The 18,579-nt window shown below is 37.8% G+C and overlaps 1 protein-coding gene across 5 annotated transcripts in view; it reads right to left on the reverse strand.

Annotated features, from left to right (window-relative positions):
- The window catches only part of LOC108697619 (agrin), a 271,432-nt gene that overhangs the window by 66,663 nt on the left and 186,190 nt on the right, over positions 1–18,579 (reverse strand). For all 5 annotated transcript variants that reach the window (XM_041571408.1, XM_041571406.1, XM_041571407.1 and 2 more), the window contains 3 exons: positions 11,102–11,323; positions 7,600–7,794; positions 3,156–3,356 (listed from right to left, as the gene is read on the reverse strand). In XM_041571408.1, coding sequence (XP_041427342.1) covers positions 3,156–3,356; positions 7,600–7,794; positions 11,102–11,323 — 618 coding nt within the window. The remainder of the gene's footprint in view (positions 1–3,155; positions 3,357–7,599; positions 7,795–11,101; positions 11,324–18,579) is intronic.

Here is an 18,579-nt window from a genome sequence, read left to right on the forward strand (position 1 = left end):
CAAATTGGGGATGTTCACGCTGGAGAAGAGGCGCTTAAGGGGTGATATGATGACTATGTATAAATATATAAGGGGATCATATAATAATCTCTCTAATGCTTTATTTACCAGTAGGTCTTTCCAGCTGACACGAGGTCACCCATTCCGATAAGAAGAAAAGAGGTTCCGCCTAAATATTCGGAAGGGGTGGAAGAGCTGTGAAGGGGTGGAATTCTCTCCCTGAATCAGTTGTACAGGCTGATACATTAGATAGCTTTAAGAAGGGGTTGGATGGCTTTTTAGCAAGTAAGGGAATACAGGGTTATGGGAAATAGCTGATAGTCCAAGTTGATCCAGGGACTAATCCGATTGCCATTTTGGAGTCAGGAAGGAATTTTTCCCCCTCTGAGGCAAATTGGAGAGGCTTCAGATGGGTTTTTTTGCCTTCCTCTGGATCAACTGGCAGATAGGTAGTTAATAAAAAAAAAAAAAAAAAAAGGTTGAACTCGATGGACATGTGTCTTTTTTCAACCTTACTTACTATGTTACTATGTATTATATCTTCTTAAAAAATATCTTGTTATCACAAAGTTTAGGAAGGTGCTATTTGTTTTTTATTGTGGGCCCTGTGTTCATGGTCAGTACTGCAGTTTGGCGGCATAGACTACAAGAGAGGCAGTTATTATGTAGTCACTTACATTAGTAGTATGAGGGGCTTTGCCTGCCCATCCAGAACCTACGTCATTGCTCACTGGAGCAAGCTACTGTAAATAGGCTGACATAGTCAAGAAGAGTCATCTAGGTGTCATTAGACTTGGTGAACTATAGATTTTGATTTGTTAGTGGGACCCCTTCTTACAGTTAATATTCATAGGGAGAAATGTAATAAAAGTTGCAAAGAGAACACATTTGCACACAAATAGGAATAAAAATTTGCATGTTGCAATTTAATATTCTTCATCAGAATTTTTATTGCATTAGGAATCTTAATTGCACATTGCTTGAAGGTAGAATAAACTTTTGGAGCAAACGTAACTTTCTTTATTTTATTCTTTTCATTAAGAAGTTGTATTTCATACACTGTGCACTATCGCAAACTATAAAGTTTGCAATCGCTATCCTACTGTCGTGTGAAGGGCAAAGGGTTTGCAGAGGCAAAATTGGGGTACAGGCACACGCTGCTATTCCAGAAGATTAATCGCCCAGCGACAAATCGCATCTTCTTCGGGCGACTAATCTCGCCGAACTGCCTTACAATCGGCTAGAATGTAAATCGCCGGCAGGATGGCACTTGGAGCGCTTCGTTTTCCAAAGTCGGAAAATCAAAGCGATCTGACTTCCATCCCGCCGGAGATTTACATTCTAGCAAGTGGGAAGGCCGTTCGGGGAGATTAGTCGCCCGAAGAAGCGATCTCTGGGTGACTAATCTCCCGAAATAGCAGCGTGTGCCCTGGCCCTTATGGTGAAGAAACACAGACCTATTTAGTAGCAGCTACGTGTCACAGCTACAAAACGCCAGAAAATACCCTGCCATAGGAAAAACACACAGAGACAATTATCAGTAATTATCAGCATTGTCTATTTTAGCTGCAACAAGTAGCTCTGTGTGTCTTCAAAGTTTTAGCTCTGCTACATATTTGCATTTGATATAGAGCTTTTGTGAAACCAATGTGTATATCAGTAAGGAATCTGTGGTCCCACTAGCTCTGATATGATGCTCTAAAAAGCCAATTATGACAGAAACTGGAAATCTAACTTCAGTATCAATTGTATTTGCTAATTTGATTGCCATTTTGGATTCCAAAAGGAAATTTTTTCTTTTATGAGGCAAACAGCCACATATCATTTCATTTTGTACATTTCCTTTGCATCAGATAGATATCAGCAAAGAAAAGAAAAGGCTGTTACTGTCCAAAATACAGAATTCTATTTGTTTTGATTCTGCTCTTTGTTGCTTGTAAAAAGTTTATTTTAGTTTATATTATAACCTACATATAGGCACAGCTTTAGCCTTTTTCTTAGTGAATGAAGGGCTTATATGAGACATGAATGATAAAAAAGCATACTGCTAGGCTGCATTACAACTACTGTGAACCATAGTAAAATTCCACTTGGTGACAATGAATATGCCGCTGTATTACTCTCTAATCGAGATAACATAATTCTCTCCTAAGTAATGCGATCAATCAAGAAATTCCCAGTTTCTTTTAAGCAACTGCCAGGGAAAACAATGACAGCAGAGTAGAATTAAATTACATTCTACGTCCATGATATTGCAATATTCAGTTATGGGAAAGACATTTGTCTAGCGAGGCTCTTTGATCTTCAGCTAGGGATCAATAACTACCACATTTCATGGGAAGACAGGGGTTAGAGTATGAGTGGCACACCATAAAGTTATTAACTTTCTCTGATGATTAAAGATTAAATACAAAATGTCTGCGTGTTGCTGTCTGTAGAAATCTAACTGTATTTAGAATTACTTTGAGTTCCTGAAAAGAGGCTGCTAACGTTTGATGAAGGTCATCACCCATTGACAATCACCATTGCAGAATATGATAGGTAACAATTCTGTTGGCTTTTAGCGGTTAACCTCCTTAACATCTTACAATGAACAATGAAGTGCTGCATTGCCAGCACATTCTGTGTATGACAGTTAATCATTACGGAGGTATTTTTTATTATGCAACATCCAAACTCAACAACTACCTGCTAATTGATATTCATCCGATTCCACCACCCAAACTTTGGAACTTCCCGCTCCTCAATACTTATCAAACTCCTTGCTCCTCAATATTCATTAAACTCCAGCACCCAATTTCTGGAACTCCTTGCTCCTTATTAGTCATTGGCACCCAAATGCTACACCTCCTTTCTCCTAAGTATTCATTTAACTCCAGCACCCAAACTATGTGGCTGTTCATCAGTGAAGAGACCTACTCCTTACAGCTTCTATTGATACACTGGTGTTTAGTTCTGCTCCACTTATTGTGCGTATTTATCCACTGTAATGCTGTAAACATTTTGGAGTGCAGGATACTATTTTGCAATTACATTAGCAGCTAGATTTAGATAATTTAGTCCTTAGGTCATGTTCAGCAATAAATCAGACTAGTACACTGCATTTGCTTAAGGATTGCGCTTCTATAAATAAAAAAATTAGACTGGCAGTTTACCATCGTCACAAGATCCTGCTCGAGATACTTCAATCCATTTCATCTGCTTACACGATGCAGCTTTCACTTCACATTGGTTATCATAGGTGACGCCATTGCTGCCACACACAGGAAGGTAGGGTTGTCGTTCGCAAGATGGGCACACGCACTGGTTGTTCACACATTTTGCCCCAAAGATACAAAGAGTATTGCCACAGGTTTCTAGACAGGATAGGGGAGAAGTATTAGTCAACGAAAAAGCAAATAGATTTAAAATGAGGCCATAATGGCCAGCAAATGAAACCTGCACCTTCTTGAAGCAAAAGTGGCTCAGCTAGAGAATATCCTCATATCTAGGTGCACTTCAGATGCCTTCACCATTTAATAATATCAAGTCACACAAAAAAGATGTGCATATGGTTGTGAATTGTTTTATGACAACATTTGGAAGGAATCATCATGTATGTGCGTATGCAATTCATGCCTTTGGCAAAGCACATCAGAACAGTGTACAGCAGTTAGCTTTCAATACTAATCTATAGAATGTAAACTGTAAATCCGATACCTCTGTAAATGATATTATAATTTTACATTCTTTAAACAAATCAAAAGACTGGACTAGATATAAACTGCACACTTATTTCTGGCTAATCCGTTATTTCCATACATGTGCATGTTATAGACAAGCAGATTACAAAAAATGGCCAAATCTGGGCAGTTTTAGAAACTTCCAGGAAAGTAAGATGGTAATTGTTTAAAGCTTTGCTTGAAAAGAAAACTATACCCCCAAAAAGCAACAGATATTTTATAGCAAACTAAGTGGCATATTAAAGAATCTTACCAAATTGGTATATATATATGTTGTAGCTCCCACCCTTCCCAGCTATAGTCAGGTGATCCCACTGGTGTCTAATAAAAGGGCAGCCAAATTTGGGAGTTTTACTTTGAAAGCAGCTAGTAAGTTGCAGGTAAAACTTAGTCCCTTTGTAAAATGTATAATGAAGCAATAGAATTCTTAATGAATCAGATGAAAATTAAGCGTAGGACTGGCCAGATATGGGATGACTTTGACGTAGTTGGCCAGCTTAAATATATTGCAATATATGGACAAACAATCCCTGTGTTGTTTAAAGTGTAAGGCATTTTTTAGTAGCAGTATGCACAAAATGTCGCTGTCTTAAATATATTGATAATGGGTTGAGTGCAGAGGAATCTTGTAGTTGACTATATGTATTTTGTGGTCACACCCTCATTGCACCCCCGCCTAATAGTTTTGAAAGATGGTGGTGAGCACAACTTTCCCTTGTTTGTTATATATATATATATATATATATATATATATATATTGCCCTGTTACATATTTTCCCTTGAGCCTCCATTTTCTGATCACCTGACCAGAAATACTGCAGCTCTAACTGGAAGAAGTGTGGTAGTAAAAGACACAACTTTGTCTTATGCTGTAATTGTCTCATGTGGCCTAACATGTATGGTTTGTTTGGTTTGTTTGTGGGCACCGTGAATCCTAGGATCCCATGGGGCTGCCCTTACTTTTTTTGCATTTTTCTATTTAGGATTACCCAATGGCACATTCTACTAAAAAAGTAAATTATTTACTAAATTTATTTACATAAAGCTGGGGTTTACATATGAGCTGTTTTATGCAATATATTGTTATAGAGACCTACATTGTTTGAGGGTATAGTTTGCCTTTAATAATAGCAATCTAGACATGTCTTTGAAATGCTTGGCTCTTCTATCTAATGCTCCAAATGTACTTTGCAAAGCTGATAGCAATCCAAACCAGAAAAAAGCAAGGCCACTTGCAGGTACACAGGATATGTTTTTTTCCCCTTACATTCATCATGGAATACTTTCATAATCTAAAAAATGTGCAGCTTCATTCTTACCATAGTATTAATAACGTGAGCAAAACAGGGCACATATTTTCTACAAGTTTATTCTTAAATCGTTCAGCCACGAGAGGAAACATATGAATGTAGCAAAAAATCACCATAATACCAATTTTAAAAAATACCACTGAAAATGCTTGCCGTGCTAAAAATAGCATTAATCGTATATTGCACATTAAAGAGCTGCTTGACTGTGTCACATCTAAATAACCGCGCTTTCTTGATTCTCCGCTTGTAGTGTGCATAGCAATGAAATCCAAAGGGCTCTAAAAAGCCGTTAAAAAGACTTGTAATTTCCCTTCTTGTAATGCATAAAAAACATTGTGTGTAGTCCGTCACTCGCACTGTTTAAGAGAAATATTGCTTCTTATTAGAAAGCTGCAAATAATCATTTGTAAGGTCCCTTGTTATCAATACACACTCAGTATAATAAAAATAAAACTGACCCTACACAGGTCATCTAGCATGGCTAAAACACAAATTCACCAGGGGCTGCAATGGAAACCTTTTAGCTTTTTCTTTAAGTATGTTCTCTGCAACAAACCACAGACAATTATTCTTCAGCTTTGCCTGCAGAGAGAACCATTTGCCTTGCCTATAAGAATTTGCCTTGGCTATAATGGCCTGGAGTTGACAGTGAGTCAGACATCTAGAAGCTGCTTGGCAAGTGAAACTCTTAGAAGTGTTTGAAAGCCATAGCACACACCTGCTGTCAGTTTTATTCTCCCAGAAATGTGCACAGTGTAACCGATGGATAACACCAGACTCCTTATAGTAAATTAATTATTTGTCCCAGTGTCATTTATGTGTTGTATGTGGAATAAAACACGAAGGTCAATTGATGATTTTCTACCTGATGGGCTACGTATGCTCGGTTTTGTTACAGACACAGCTAGCCAGCTTATCAGTTACAGCCCAGTATCAAACTCCAGCAGATCTTGTATTGCCAGTGCTGAAGCAACCGGTAGATTTTTGACTACTGGAACAAATGCAGGTGCAGATTCCATGGCAAGACCAAGAGTCAAACAGTCCACACTACAGTGATTCTGGCATTCAGTAAAACAGCCACAGGCATCATAAATGTGAGAAACACTTTCCTAAGGGCAGTTGAATTTATGGTGACTGTGTAAGATTAAATTAATATAACTGCTGAAGAACCACAAGGGAATAAGAGCAATTAATTGTCCATCTGCAGCAAAAGTCTGTAATTCTCTACATCCAAGAGAATTTTATGAACATATGCAGGGTTCTTCGTTACTATCTTTTCATCAGAAGAAAGGCTAAATGTTATAAAATCTGCAGATAAAACTAATATGAACCTGTAGAGTGTGTTTAATAAAACTCTGCTCAAAGAGCATTAACAAGCTAACCTTGGAGCCTACCCATCTTCACATAATGCCCACTACTCATTTTGTGCTTAAATGTGTCTTCCACCCAAACGTTGTTGTTATATATATTTACACAACTCCACTGTGTCATTCATGCATGATACAATTACATTTCCCAATATTCCAGCACAAAATATCTTGGCATCTCTTTGGACTGAGAATGGCTTATTTATACCCCTGTGCAGATTTAGTTTCCAAAACAGGTCGTATTCAAGACGAGGTCTCATAAATATTTTATTAAATGTTACACATATGAATATTTGTGCAGTATTTATTCCACACTATATGAGCTCAAAAGTACAGTAGGTTAGTGTCAAAGACAGCTCTGAGTGTATAGTCTGGACTTCTCACTACCTCCTTCCAATGCAGGAATCCTGGCTGTCAAATAATACATTAAGCAAGTGAGAATTTTAGAATTGTAAATTCAAAACTTGCTGGACTTCCAAGTCAGCATACAAAAAAAAGTATGGTAAAAAAAAAAAAAGAATGGGCAGATTTGTGCTCCATACTATGGGAATACTTCTGCCAGTAATTGGAACACTACACACGTCTTGCTTGACCCTACTAGACTAGAGATAGTCCAGGCTACTCAGGCATCATTTACATGAATTCATCCATGTGAAATATGGTTTTCTCTTATTTAAAGGGATTCTGTCATGATTTTTATGATGTAGTTTTTATTTCTAAATTACACTGTTTACACTGCAAATAATTCACTCTACACTCTGGTGTGTAGGCAGCTATCATGTCATTTTGCCTAGTCATGTGCTTTCATTATAGCCAGCACTTCAGGATGGAACTGCTTTCTGGCAGGCTGTTGTTTCTCCTACTCAATGTAACTGAATGTGTCTCAGTGGGACCTGGATTTTACTATTGAGTGCTGTTCTTAGATCTCCCAGGCAGCTGTTATCTTCTGTTAGGGAGCTGTTATATGGTTATCTTCCCATTGTTCTGTTGTTAGGCTGCTGGGGGGTAAAGGGCGGGGGTAGTGCAGTGCAGCAGTAAAGAGTGACTGACGTTTCAGCAATTCTGTTGGAGCAGCATTATTAACTGAAACAATTTTATTTTCCCATGACCGTGTCCCTTTAAACACAGGCATGCCAGTTTCTATTATGAAGTTTCTATTATGAAGCCACAGAAAAAGACAGGAAACAACTGTGAACTTACTGCAGTCTCCTTGCGCTGCTACCTGTAGATTAATCTGCTGAGTGCATGCTCGTACATGGAGCTCACATTCGCTCTCATATGTATTTCCATCAGTGCCACACACGGGCTGCGCCGAAGGCACACATTCTGTTGGACATACACAACGGCCTGTCTCTGCTTCACAGATGGCTCCAAACTGGCATTTCCCACAGCGGTCTGCAAGAAAAGTTTATATGGATTAATAAAACAAGATAAGGAAAGTTTTTCAATTCCCCAGAATATGTTCCTGATGCATTTTCCACCAGCCTTTGCTTTTAGCCAGCTATGCTACACCTGCTCCCAGTTTTAATTAACTTGCAACCTTGATACAATTCATCATTTGCCATTAAATCTAAGTCTTGCACTTGGCATCTGTGACAAGGTCAGAGGGTAAGGAAGGGACATGTGAGAAGCATCCACAGTTTCAGAAGTAACTTGTTTATTTAAGCAATTCCCCCCCATTTTATGTAAATCTTATAAAGAATGAAAGATAATAAAGGAAAGCCCTATCCTTGCATGTTGCAGCTCAGGGCATTTGCAGTCAGAAGGCATTCTGCAAAGAATACTTCTGGGTTTAGAAGCACTGGCTTTATAAATAGTTTAGACAAACATATGCACATATATAAAAATATTCATTCATTCTCCCAGCAGCGTGAGCAAATACACTTCAGGTAAATACATAAAAAGAAAATCAAGTAAAGTCAACATCATTTAGCACTGGTGGTATACAACAGTAACCAGCAATGCATATGTATTTAAGCCTTATAGTTAAAGGGAAAACTTACATTATTTTGTTATAATCTTCCATTTAGTTTTTTTCCCTTAAAGGGTAACTATCACGAAAAATGATAATTGAATATAATCTTTCTAATAGTAAGAAACTTTCTAAATACAATCAATTAAAAATGCTATATTGTTTCTGAAATAATCAAGTTTATATCCACTATCAATCTCTCAGCTTTTGTTCTGCTCTTCATTCTGTCTTCATGCAGCAGTTGAGTGTCAGATATTCATTGACAGTTAGATCCAATGTATCTTATAGGGGGGGGGGCTTCCGTTCCTAGCAGATGAATTAGAGCTCACTCAAATAACTGATTCCAGTACAAACAAAATCTAACAAAATAACTGCCATTTGAACAAATTCTGCATGTAGAAAGGCATGATATCTTCTGGTGATTTTAATAGAGTGACCTCTAATACATCTATGCAAAAGGAGCCCCCCCTATAAGATATATTGGATCATTCATCTGACACCCAACTCCTTAATGAAGACATAATGAGGAGAAACAGATGCTGAGAGAGGAATAGTGAAGATAAACTTGATTAATTCAGAAACGTTATAGAATTTTCATTGATTGTACTTAGAAAGGTTCTTATTTCAGTATGCTGAAGCAAATATTACATTTTCATGATAGTGCCCCTTTAAATAGCCATAGTTGAAGGCTTCTATTAACATTTGCATCTGAACAGTTGCTGCCATGTGGCCCGGAGTGGTTGATGCATATACATCAGACACCAGCATCCCTAATAACCAAAAACAATTAACGCTGTCCTATGGTAACTCCACAATCTGTTTTCATTGGATATGCTGCATCAAAATCTAATATCAAAGTGTGAAATGGCAATGCTCTGTCTAAAATCCTATACAAAGAAAGTGAGTTTGAACGTGTTTTATACCGACTTATAGATATTGGAGGAATTGTGTTTTCACACATCCATACATATGCCCTTTAGCATTTATAAATAATGTACATATTATATTAGTATAGTTCTCTCTGATGCATGATTTTCCCCAGACAAGCAATATTCATACATGCGAATGAGAATATGCTCCAAAAAGAGCATTTTGTACATGTGTATAACCCTGTTCAATATCTTGATACAAAAAAATTAATAGCTATAAATTATTAAGGAAAAATAAATTTCTGCTCTCCGTTATAGGGAATGTTTTAAAGTTGAAATATAAGTTGATGTACTTTAAATTCTAGTATGCAAACAGCTGCTGGCAGTATTAGATGGCATCAATAGTTTTATACCCACCAACATGTAAAAATGATTCCAGCTTAGGTGTGGGTTTTGGTTCACATACTTCTGGCTAACTGAAATGGTGGAGCAACTGGGAGTAAATAATATGTTAGATCTCTACCACTAACACAAGCTCTAATTGTTCAGAAGGCACCTTTGGAGCCGATGTTGTGCAATGACGTTATAAAACAGATGGGGCTCAAGGGATGTCTGCTGGGTCTGAACAAAGGAAAAAGCGGACAATGGTACAGGACTTGAGCATACATAATTCATACAATACTCCGTCTCGATAGAGGGGGAAAATTGCCTATTAAAAACGACTGCCAAGCTACAGTTCTAACATATAGATGTAATTTAGCCATGTAGACAAAGACCTCTCCATACATATAAAGTACTCAGTCACTCTTCATCCTGCACCGGATACATTACTCATAATATTTTGAGGGCTCATACGAGACGGCACTTTTGTGTATAAGAAAGAGAAGCACCAGATCACATAGATTGGAAATGATTGTTAGGTAATGAACAGAGACAGGCAATATAAATGTGAATAAATTGCTTTCCAGAAAGGGAAATTCTCTGACACTCACAACAATCATACAATCACATGTACACACTGAAGGCGTTCAAGGTAAACAGACATCTTTTCAGCAACAAAGGGCAGAGGACGATACTTCTGCCTGAAAAAGAGGACAAAGCCCAAAGCCCAGATTTTACTAGTACCGCAGGTCTGACCTCTCGATGCCTGCTGTTGAGCATTTTCATTACTCAGAGGGCATGCACTGCAAAACCTCATCAATTTACCTGCACCCAGACTCCATTCTGGCAATTAAACAATTCCATGCTGGAAACAAACTGTTAACCCATTTAATCTCATGGACCTAAAACAAAGTAGTTCCTCCGTTCCTGGTTTGTACTGCAATTCATACAGCATTCAGACTTATTTTTTACACAGTAAGGCATTCCCAAGAATATCATTTGTTTCATGTGTATATTGAAGGGAAACAATCACAAGATCATTTGTGTTAAGAAACTACAGGTTACCTATTATTATTCCCTAAATACATTTCTATGAGCCTTCATTTTCATGTACAGGTATGGGATCAGTTATTCTGCAAACGCAATATCCAGAAAGCTCCAAATTAAGGAAAGGCCGTCTTCCATAAACTCCATTATACTCAAATAATCCAAAATGTTTAAAATTATTTCCTTTTAGTACCTTGAACTGTATCCCAACTAAGATATAATTAAGACTTAAGACATGAAGATCCAAATTACGGAAAGATCCCTTATCCGGAAACCCACAGTTCTCGAACATTCTGGATAACAGATCCCATATGTTGTAGTTGTACATTGTTGTCCATCGTTGTAATTTAGGTACATTGTTTAGATTTACTAGTGCTATGCATTACTAGTTCTATTCCTATGTTACATAGGAATATCGTTTATTATTTCTTACCGCAAGGCCCTTTGTGTAAAATGGTTATTTCTTTTTTAAGTGTGCAGGCTGTTGACTGCAGCTCACATGGGTTGCCGTAAGTGCGCTTATCACTGCCACACACTGGGTCATACACTGCCTGGCACACCTGCTGGCATTCGCATACTGCCTTCTTGTTTTTTACTACACATGCTGCTCCAAAACTGCATGTTGTGTTCAGGCACGGGCTGGGGGAATGGAGATCTGCAAAATAGAAAAAAAAACAAAGTTTAGAGCTGTGTTACCTATGTGGCTCCACTTAATATCCCTCTCTGAGCAGCAAGCAGAGCAAGCGGGGAGAGAACTGCATGCTAGTCACACACTGCCCCCTGGTGGAGCAAGGGAATGCCAAACTTGTGTGCAAGTGAACCTTCCAGAGCTGCTTTTAGAAAGCAATCACTTTGCTTCTATATTTAACTGAATTTTGTCATGTTCATTTATTATCGAGCCAAATGCAGTTTATAGACAAAGATCAGGCACGGTTGCCTTGGGAATGACTAAAGTCTAAAAGCAGCCCTGGTTCTCCAACACAGTAAGCAAGCTAAAGGGCAAACAGAAAGTCCGTAATTTCAATCATTTTGCTCCAGACATTTTTCATTACTTCCATCATCCATATCCCAGCTGTGACAGGGGGAAGCCGTCTCAATGTTGTTACACAAAGATTCAATGAAACATTTTAAAGTGAGATTGGACAGGGCAACGGTCATGGTCATTATGGGACTGCAGATCCTGTATGATAGAGAGGATCAAGCCCTTGTTGTTTGCCCCATTAAAGAACCCATTCATGCGCAGCACTTACAGAGTACTGGATAACAATATTAAAGGCTGATTTAAATTAGAGGGGTTAAATGGAGCAATATCCTTATGATTATAAGATATGTGACTGTTAAGTCCTTCACTTCGACAAAAATTTCGTTCCAATTACTAGTCGACTGAAATTAAAGCTATCGTGAGTTTTTATCCATGGAGATCCTGGTTTCCATGGCAATATTAGTGGTTTAAGGCCTTTGCTGCTCAATGTAAATTTAAAGCACTTAGAAATTGAAATATAGCAGATCAAAAAGCTGCATAATGTAACACTGTGTAGTCTGCTTCTTAAAATGTTTTTTTCCCTTGTTCTTTTTAATTCTGTGCTTTCATTAGGCAGAACCTGATGCTATTTTAAAATGTTAAATATTTTCCTTTCTCTTTTGAAAATCCAGTTTTAGGTTATGGGAATCAAAGAAATTTTCCTTGATTTCATCTTCTGAACCCATTTGATAACTAAGCACATCACAGACACAAGCATCCCTGCTGGCAAATCATGAGGCCCTCGTGAGTGTGTTTTACAAGATACAAAGAAGTAGTACAGGCGGCACTCCAGATAAATATAAAGAGGTTTATTGTATCATGGGTAACAATATCGCCTTACGCGTTTCGGGAAAGCATTAATAGGCATGATTATGATTAAGGGAATGCTTTCCCAAAACGCGTAAGGCAATATTGATACAATAAACCTCTTTATATTTATCCGGAGTGCCGCCTGTACTACTTCTTTGGATCTATCACAGTTGGAACGCTGGTGGCTGAGCACACGGAGCTCACAGAGCTGACTGGAGACATTGATGCGGTGGGGTGACTCTTGAGCGGTCACTATTTCATTGACTGTTTTACAAGATACTCTAATAATCCATCCATTATCTACCAACTTCACCCACTATACGCCTTGCACGGCTGCAAAGGTGGGCTTGAAGCAGTCCAGCCCTCCTATTATTACCGCTTATTTTCTCAAAGGCATTTGATTGTGTATATAGACAAATCATAACTTTTTAATTAGGGGTGCACCAAATCCGGGATTCGGTTCAGGATTCTGCCTTTTTTAGCATGATTTGGATTCGACCCAAATCCAAGTGCAAGGCCAAACCAAATCCGAATCCAAAAAAGGAAGCCAAAACTTTTATTACAGCATTCTGCCCGAGTTGTTCTTTTTCCCCGTTTTCTTTATTTGCATATGCAAATTAGAGTTCGGACTCAGGTTGGTATTAAGTCGAATCTTTCATAAAGGATTCGACCAGATTCTAAAATAGTGGATTTGGTGTAGGGTTGCCACCTGTCCGGTTTTGACCCGGACAGCCCGGTATTTTGAGGGGCTGCCAGGGTCTATACTTCCTGCCCAGTTTTCCAAATAAGGAAAACCGGGCGGGATTCCCTTGATTGTGACGGCGATCGGGCAATCGCTGATCACCGCATCATAGCCCTGCCCACTGATGTCACGGGTCCGCCCACTGACATCACAGACACTCCTACTGACGCCTCCCCCGCCCGGTTTCAGCCAGACATAAAGGTGGCAACCCTAATTTGGTGCATCCTTACTTTAATTCAGTGCAACACAAAATTTGTGATTGTGAATCTCTCTCTATCTCTCTCTCTCTTTCTCTATAATATATATATATATATATATATATATATATATATATATATATATATATATTCACACATTATAGTATATGTGCATGTTACGCACTGCAACTTTCATTTTCGCCTACAATATGTATAAGGCACAGAGGATTTATTAGGTGTTATTTCTTATGGTATTAAAGCAATATTTCTTCTGCTACAAAGGGCTGTGAGCAACTTATTAAAAGAAGTCTACAGAGAATTCAAAGAAGTCAGGAAACAGAGTGGGAAGCTTTCTCTTTGACCAATGAAAATATTCTGGCTTTCTTAATTATACAAAAATAACACAACTAAACTAACACACAATAATGTGTCATCTATCTACTGTATCAATCTATATCATATACGAATAACAAGTCAGCATCAACAATTTGAAATTAACATTCTGTTATTGAGACTTATTAAAACAGTGACATTTGTGAACACTTAATTTTGCTATAAGAGCACTTAGCATTTTCACTACATATTCCCATTTATGCTTGGTTGCATTCCTAGCTACAGCTAATTAGGTTATGTTTCTATCCAGACACAGACCTTTAAAAGAAGCTAGTGTTCAGACATAAATATCAACCTAATATGACATCATTAGAGTACCTATCTATTTACTGTATCTAGAATTCATCCAGCTCACAAATTAGCTGCAATTAACATGCATCTGGATTCAAGTATTTCAACAAGGTGCCTAGAATATATTTCTGTGCAATCCCCTTATTTAACCAAATGTCTAAAAATACATTCTACATCACAGCTGCATCTAAAGAGGTCGCTTTTGGCACTAAATTAGGAAGCACTGAACAGTTGGGTGAATCCACGTGACAGTAACAGAGATGTAAACCAAACCATTAAAATGAGAAACTTCCATTACTAATATAGTCAAACTTGTAGACTTGTAGACTTGTAACTGTTTAAAGAAAAACTATACCCCCAAAATGAATACTTGAACAACAGATAGTTTATATCAAATTAAGTGGCATATTAGAGAATCTTATCAAACTGGTATATATAGTTAAGTAAATATTGTCCTTTTAAATCTCTTGCCTTGAACCACCATTTTGCAATGGTCTGTGTGCTGCCTCAGAGATCACCTGACCAGAAATACTACAACTCTAACTGTAACAGGAAGAAGTGTGGAAGCAAAAGACACAACTCTGTCTGCTAATTATGACCTAATAATAGTATAGTTTGTTTGGTTTGTTTGTGTGCACCGTGAATCATATGATTCCAGGGGGCTGTCCTTATTTTTTAAAATGGCAGTTTCTATTTACCAATGGCACATACTACTAAAAATGTATATTATTATGAAAATGATTTATTTACATGAAGCAGGGCTTTACATATGACTGTTTTATGCAATATCTTTTTATAGAGACCTACATTATTTGAGGGGTATAGTTCTCCTTTAAATGATTAAATGCACCACCTTTACTGACATATGGTGCACAAGTGAGATTAATGAACAGAGTCAGCCTTTTGAACACAAGCACTACATGTAGACAGACTATATATTTATAGAGAAACAGACAGGTCTAGTTGGAATGACAACTTTGAATGGTCAGTCCTCCCCCCCATATGCTCTACAGGAACATCTGAATATAACATTTTATAACGATTTGTTTTGTCCAGGATATAGCGCAAATGGCAATTAAATGGACTGAAGCTGGGTGCTGACTTCTGACTCTCAGGGCAAAAGCAGTGTGACCACCTGTAATGAATGGGATCATATTAGAATCCTTTTCTTCTACAAGTGTTTGAGATGAACAAAAAATTCTGTACAGCACATACTCCCAGACACAATAGATAAAAGAATGGCTCTTTTCCAGTGTAATTGGCTCTTGCCATTCAAGTCTTTAACTCTTTATTGCAACACTGGTCTGCAAATACAGTACCTGGAGGTTCAGAGATGAACGTGAATACCTACTGGCTAAAAAGGACCATCGTGTTTTTTCCCTTAAATTAATAAGAAACAGGCAAGAGAAAAAAACAAGATTAGGGGTAGACATTAGATAGTATTTTTGTTCACATTTCTTTAATATTATAGTGTTCTGTTATGGCTCACTGCTTGTTATTAAGTATATATATACATGCTGATACCTGACATGTTTATGAGCAGGCATTTTTACCTCAAATATGTGATAGATAAAGTCATGTACTTAAATCCATAAGCTGCCATACAGAGCTGCCACGCTCTGGACCAATTGGGCAGTTAGGTGTTATGGATCACCAATCTGGTTATTATGACATAGTCCTAACAACACAAACAGGCAGGAATTGGGCTCCTTCTGTTTGTGGAGGACCTCAAATCTGCTCATATAAATGTCTGTGTGGGCTGTTAGGGCTAATTGATATCACCTAGCCTGACCAAAAAGTTCAGTGTATTAGATAAAGCTCAGGGCTCAACATAAACCATCACATGGCAGTGCACAGGAAAGAGAGTGTTTAATACGTTTATTATGTTAAAAGCAGTGCATTCCTTTATTAAGAGGAGTACTAGAGTAGAACCCCACATTGGAAAAGAATGTTTCTTAACACAACACAGTTAATTAGCTGTGATCAAGTCAATGACAGCAGTAGGAAGACATTTTATATTTTAAGTGGGTAGGGCCCTTTTAATCCATTTTGAATGAAATCTGTGTGTTTGATGAGTACAGTCTTCTGTTAAACAGTGCTGCAGAATATTATAGTACTTTATAAATAATAGTAATAATAATCCTTTTGCATTGTGTTGCTTACATCAGTGTTTCTAACTACAGCTGAATGTGCATATACACAAATTTGTGATTGTGTTAGGGATGCACCGAATCCACTATCTGGCCGAATCCCGGAATCCTTCATGAAAGGTTAGAATTTAATCCTAATATGCATATGCAAAAAGTGGAGAAAAAATTTGACTTCCTTGTTTTGTGACAAAAAGTTATGTGATTTCCTTTCCCGCCCTTAATTTGTATATGCAAATTAGAATTCGGTTTTGCCAGGCACAATGATTCGGCCGAATCCTGCTGAAAAAGGCTGAATCCTGGCCGAATCCCAGACAGAATCCTGGATTCAGTACATCCCTTGTTTCCATTGCACAACATTACAGTAAGGATCAAATCTAGGCTAGATGCAATGTTCCCTCTATGGTGTGCACTCATGCACTCTCATACAAATCTTGAGAACACAAAATTTTGTATCAGTTCTGACACAAGCAGACAGGTTTTAAAAACTCCGCACACAAGTTTAAAAAAATTTTGAGCACAGGAATTAGAAGTAACATTGGCTATATGTACAACATGCAGTAGAATCAATAATATTATTATACACTAAATTTAATAGCACAAATTACACCAGGAGCTAGTGATTGTACCAATCACCATGCCAAGAACAATCTAGAGGACTATATTATTATTTATTTTGTTTTTGCTCAATACCTTAAACCCATTTATTTGGTATACTACTTCTTTAAAATACACTAAGGGATAATTTTGCAGTTTATTGTGCTGGGTGACATGTAAATAGTGTTTTTTATATTTGGGGGAAACACATTTGGTATGCATTAATTCAACATTTTTGAAGTGTAGTGTAGTTTTTACTATTTGGAAAAGGTGGAGTTACCATTTAGAGAATTGGGAAGGCTAAAATGAATGGCACAATATTACAATGAAAGCAACATCTAAAATCTCTAGTTTGAAAAGCCTGTTTAGGTGTGGCCAAAACTCTTGCCAAAGCAACATGTATGTTTTTCAGGCCTAGAACTACAAGGATCTCAAGCACATAGAGGTATATTTATCAAAGAGTGAAGTTAATAAAGTGAATAAAGTTCCGCCACTAGAGTGAAATTCTGCCACTTCCCATTCATTTCTATGGGATATTTAAAGGTGTATTTCACTTTCACCCATTGATAAATACGCCTTTCAAAATCCCATAGAAATGAATGGAGAGCTGCGGAATTTCACTCTAGTGGCGGAACTTCACTCTTTGATAAATTTACCCCATAGTCTTCAAACTCATGTGAGCTACAAATAGGGGATGCTGAGAATTGTAGCTCATAGGGGATTTAGGGCTGAAAGCTTGATATCCTTGCCTTAGGCCATATAGATAATAAAACATTCTGTCTGACTAAACAGTATTAACTATGATGCCCAGCATAGATACTAAAATATAATAAATCACTGAAAGTTTAATCTCTCATTTTAATAAATTAATTAAAGGATTAAGGATTGCCAATACGTGCCAATACATAAACAGGCAACAGCACTGAAAGAGTGTCAGCACAAACACGTGGAGCTAAATGGATGGTGGGAGCCCAAGATGCAACAGCTAAGACAAAGTCCACAAGCCTGGAAGCCAGCTCAGAGAAGCACAAGGATTTTCATCCTCACTAATAAATGGGAGCAAGCAGTGAATGGGAAAGTGTAGGGACATAAGTGAGTGTCCAGAGGGAGGAGAGCAGACCTCAGACTGAAGACCTCACAGACAGAGATGAGAAAGCAATCAAGGGTTCATCTATCCTGATCCTTACTCCACAGAGCCAGAGCTGGAAAGAAAGACACAAAATACAAGAAGGTATGGGGTGTGGGGGTGCACAGGAATAAAGCATTCATAAGGGAATACTGGCATCCCATCTGCTAGCTCTACAGAGCTCTCCCACTATTCAAGTGGTACAAAGGTTGCACAGACTCCAGGAAGAGTTTGAAAGAGGAGTAGCAGCCACAAGTCAAAAAGTAAAAAAGGCAAGTGTGGGAAAGAAGGGTGAATCCAGGAAAGCAGAGGAAAGAAAAGGATGATTGCTCATTAGCAGGAGAAATAACAATACAATCCTCTGATTAGTCCAAACCTTATTTGGTCTGCAGCAAAGAATTACACCTTCTCTATGAGGAAGAGATAGAGACAGAGAGAAAAAAAGCAATATATTAGGAGGAAAGCGAGAAGACGAACATTTATTGAAAAGGTTATTGTAATGAACTAAATGGTACAGGAACCAGGATTTTTGACTCAAGGCAAGGGGTTTCAGAATGAAGCACCAGGGTCTCACAGTTAAGGTAAAT

This window comes from Xenopus laevis, chromosome 7S, assembly GCF_017654675.1.
Source record: "Xenopus laevis strain J_2021 chromosome 7S, Xenopus_laevis_v10.1, whole genome shotgun sequence".
NCBI classification, from domain to species: Eukaryota; Metazoa; Chordata; class Amphibia; order Anura; family Pipidae; genus Xenopus; species Xenopus laevis.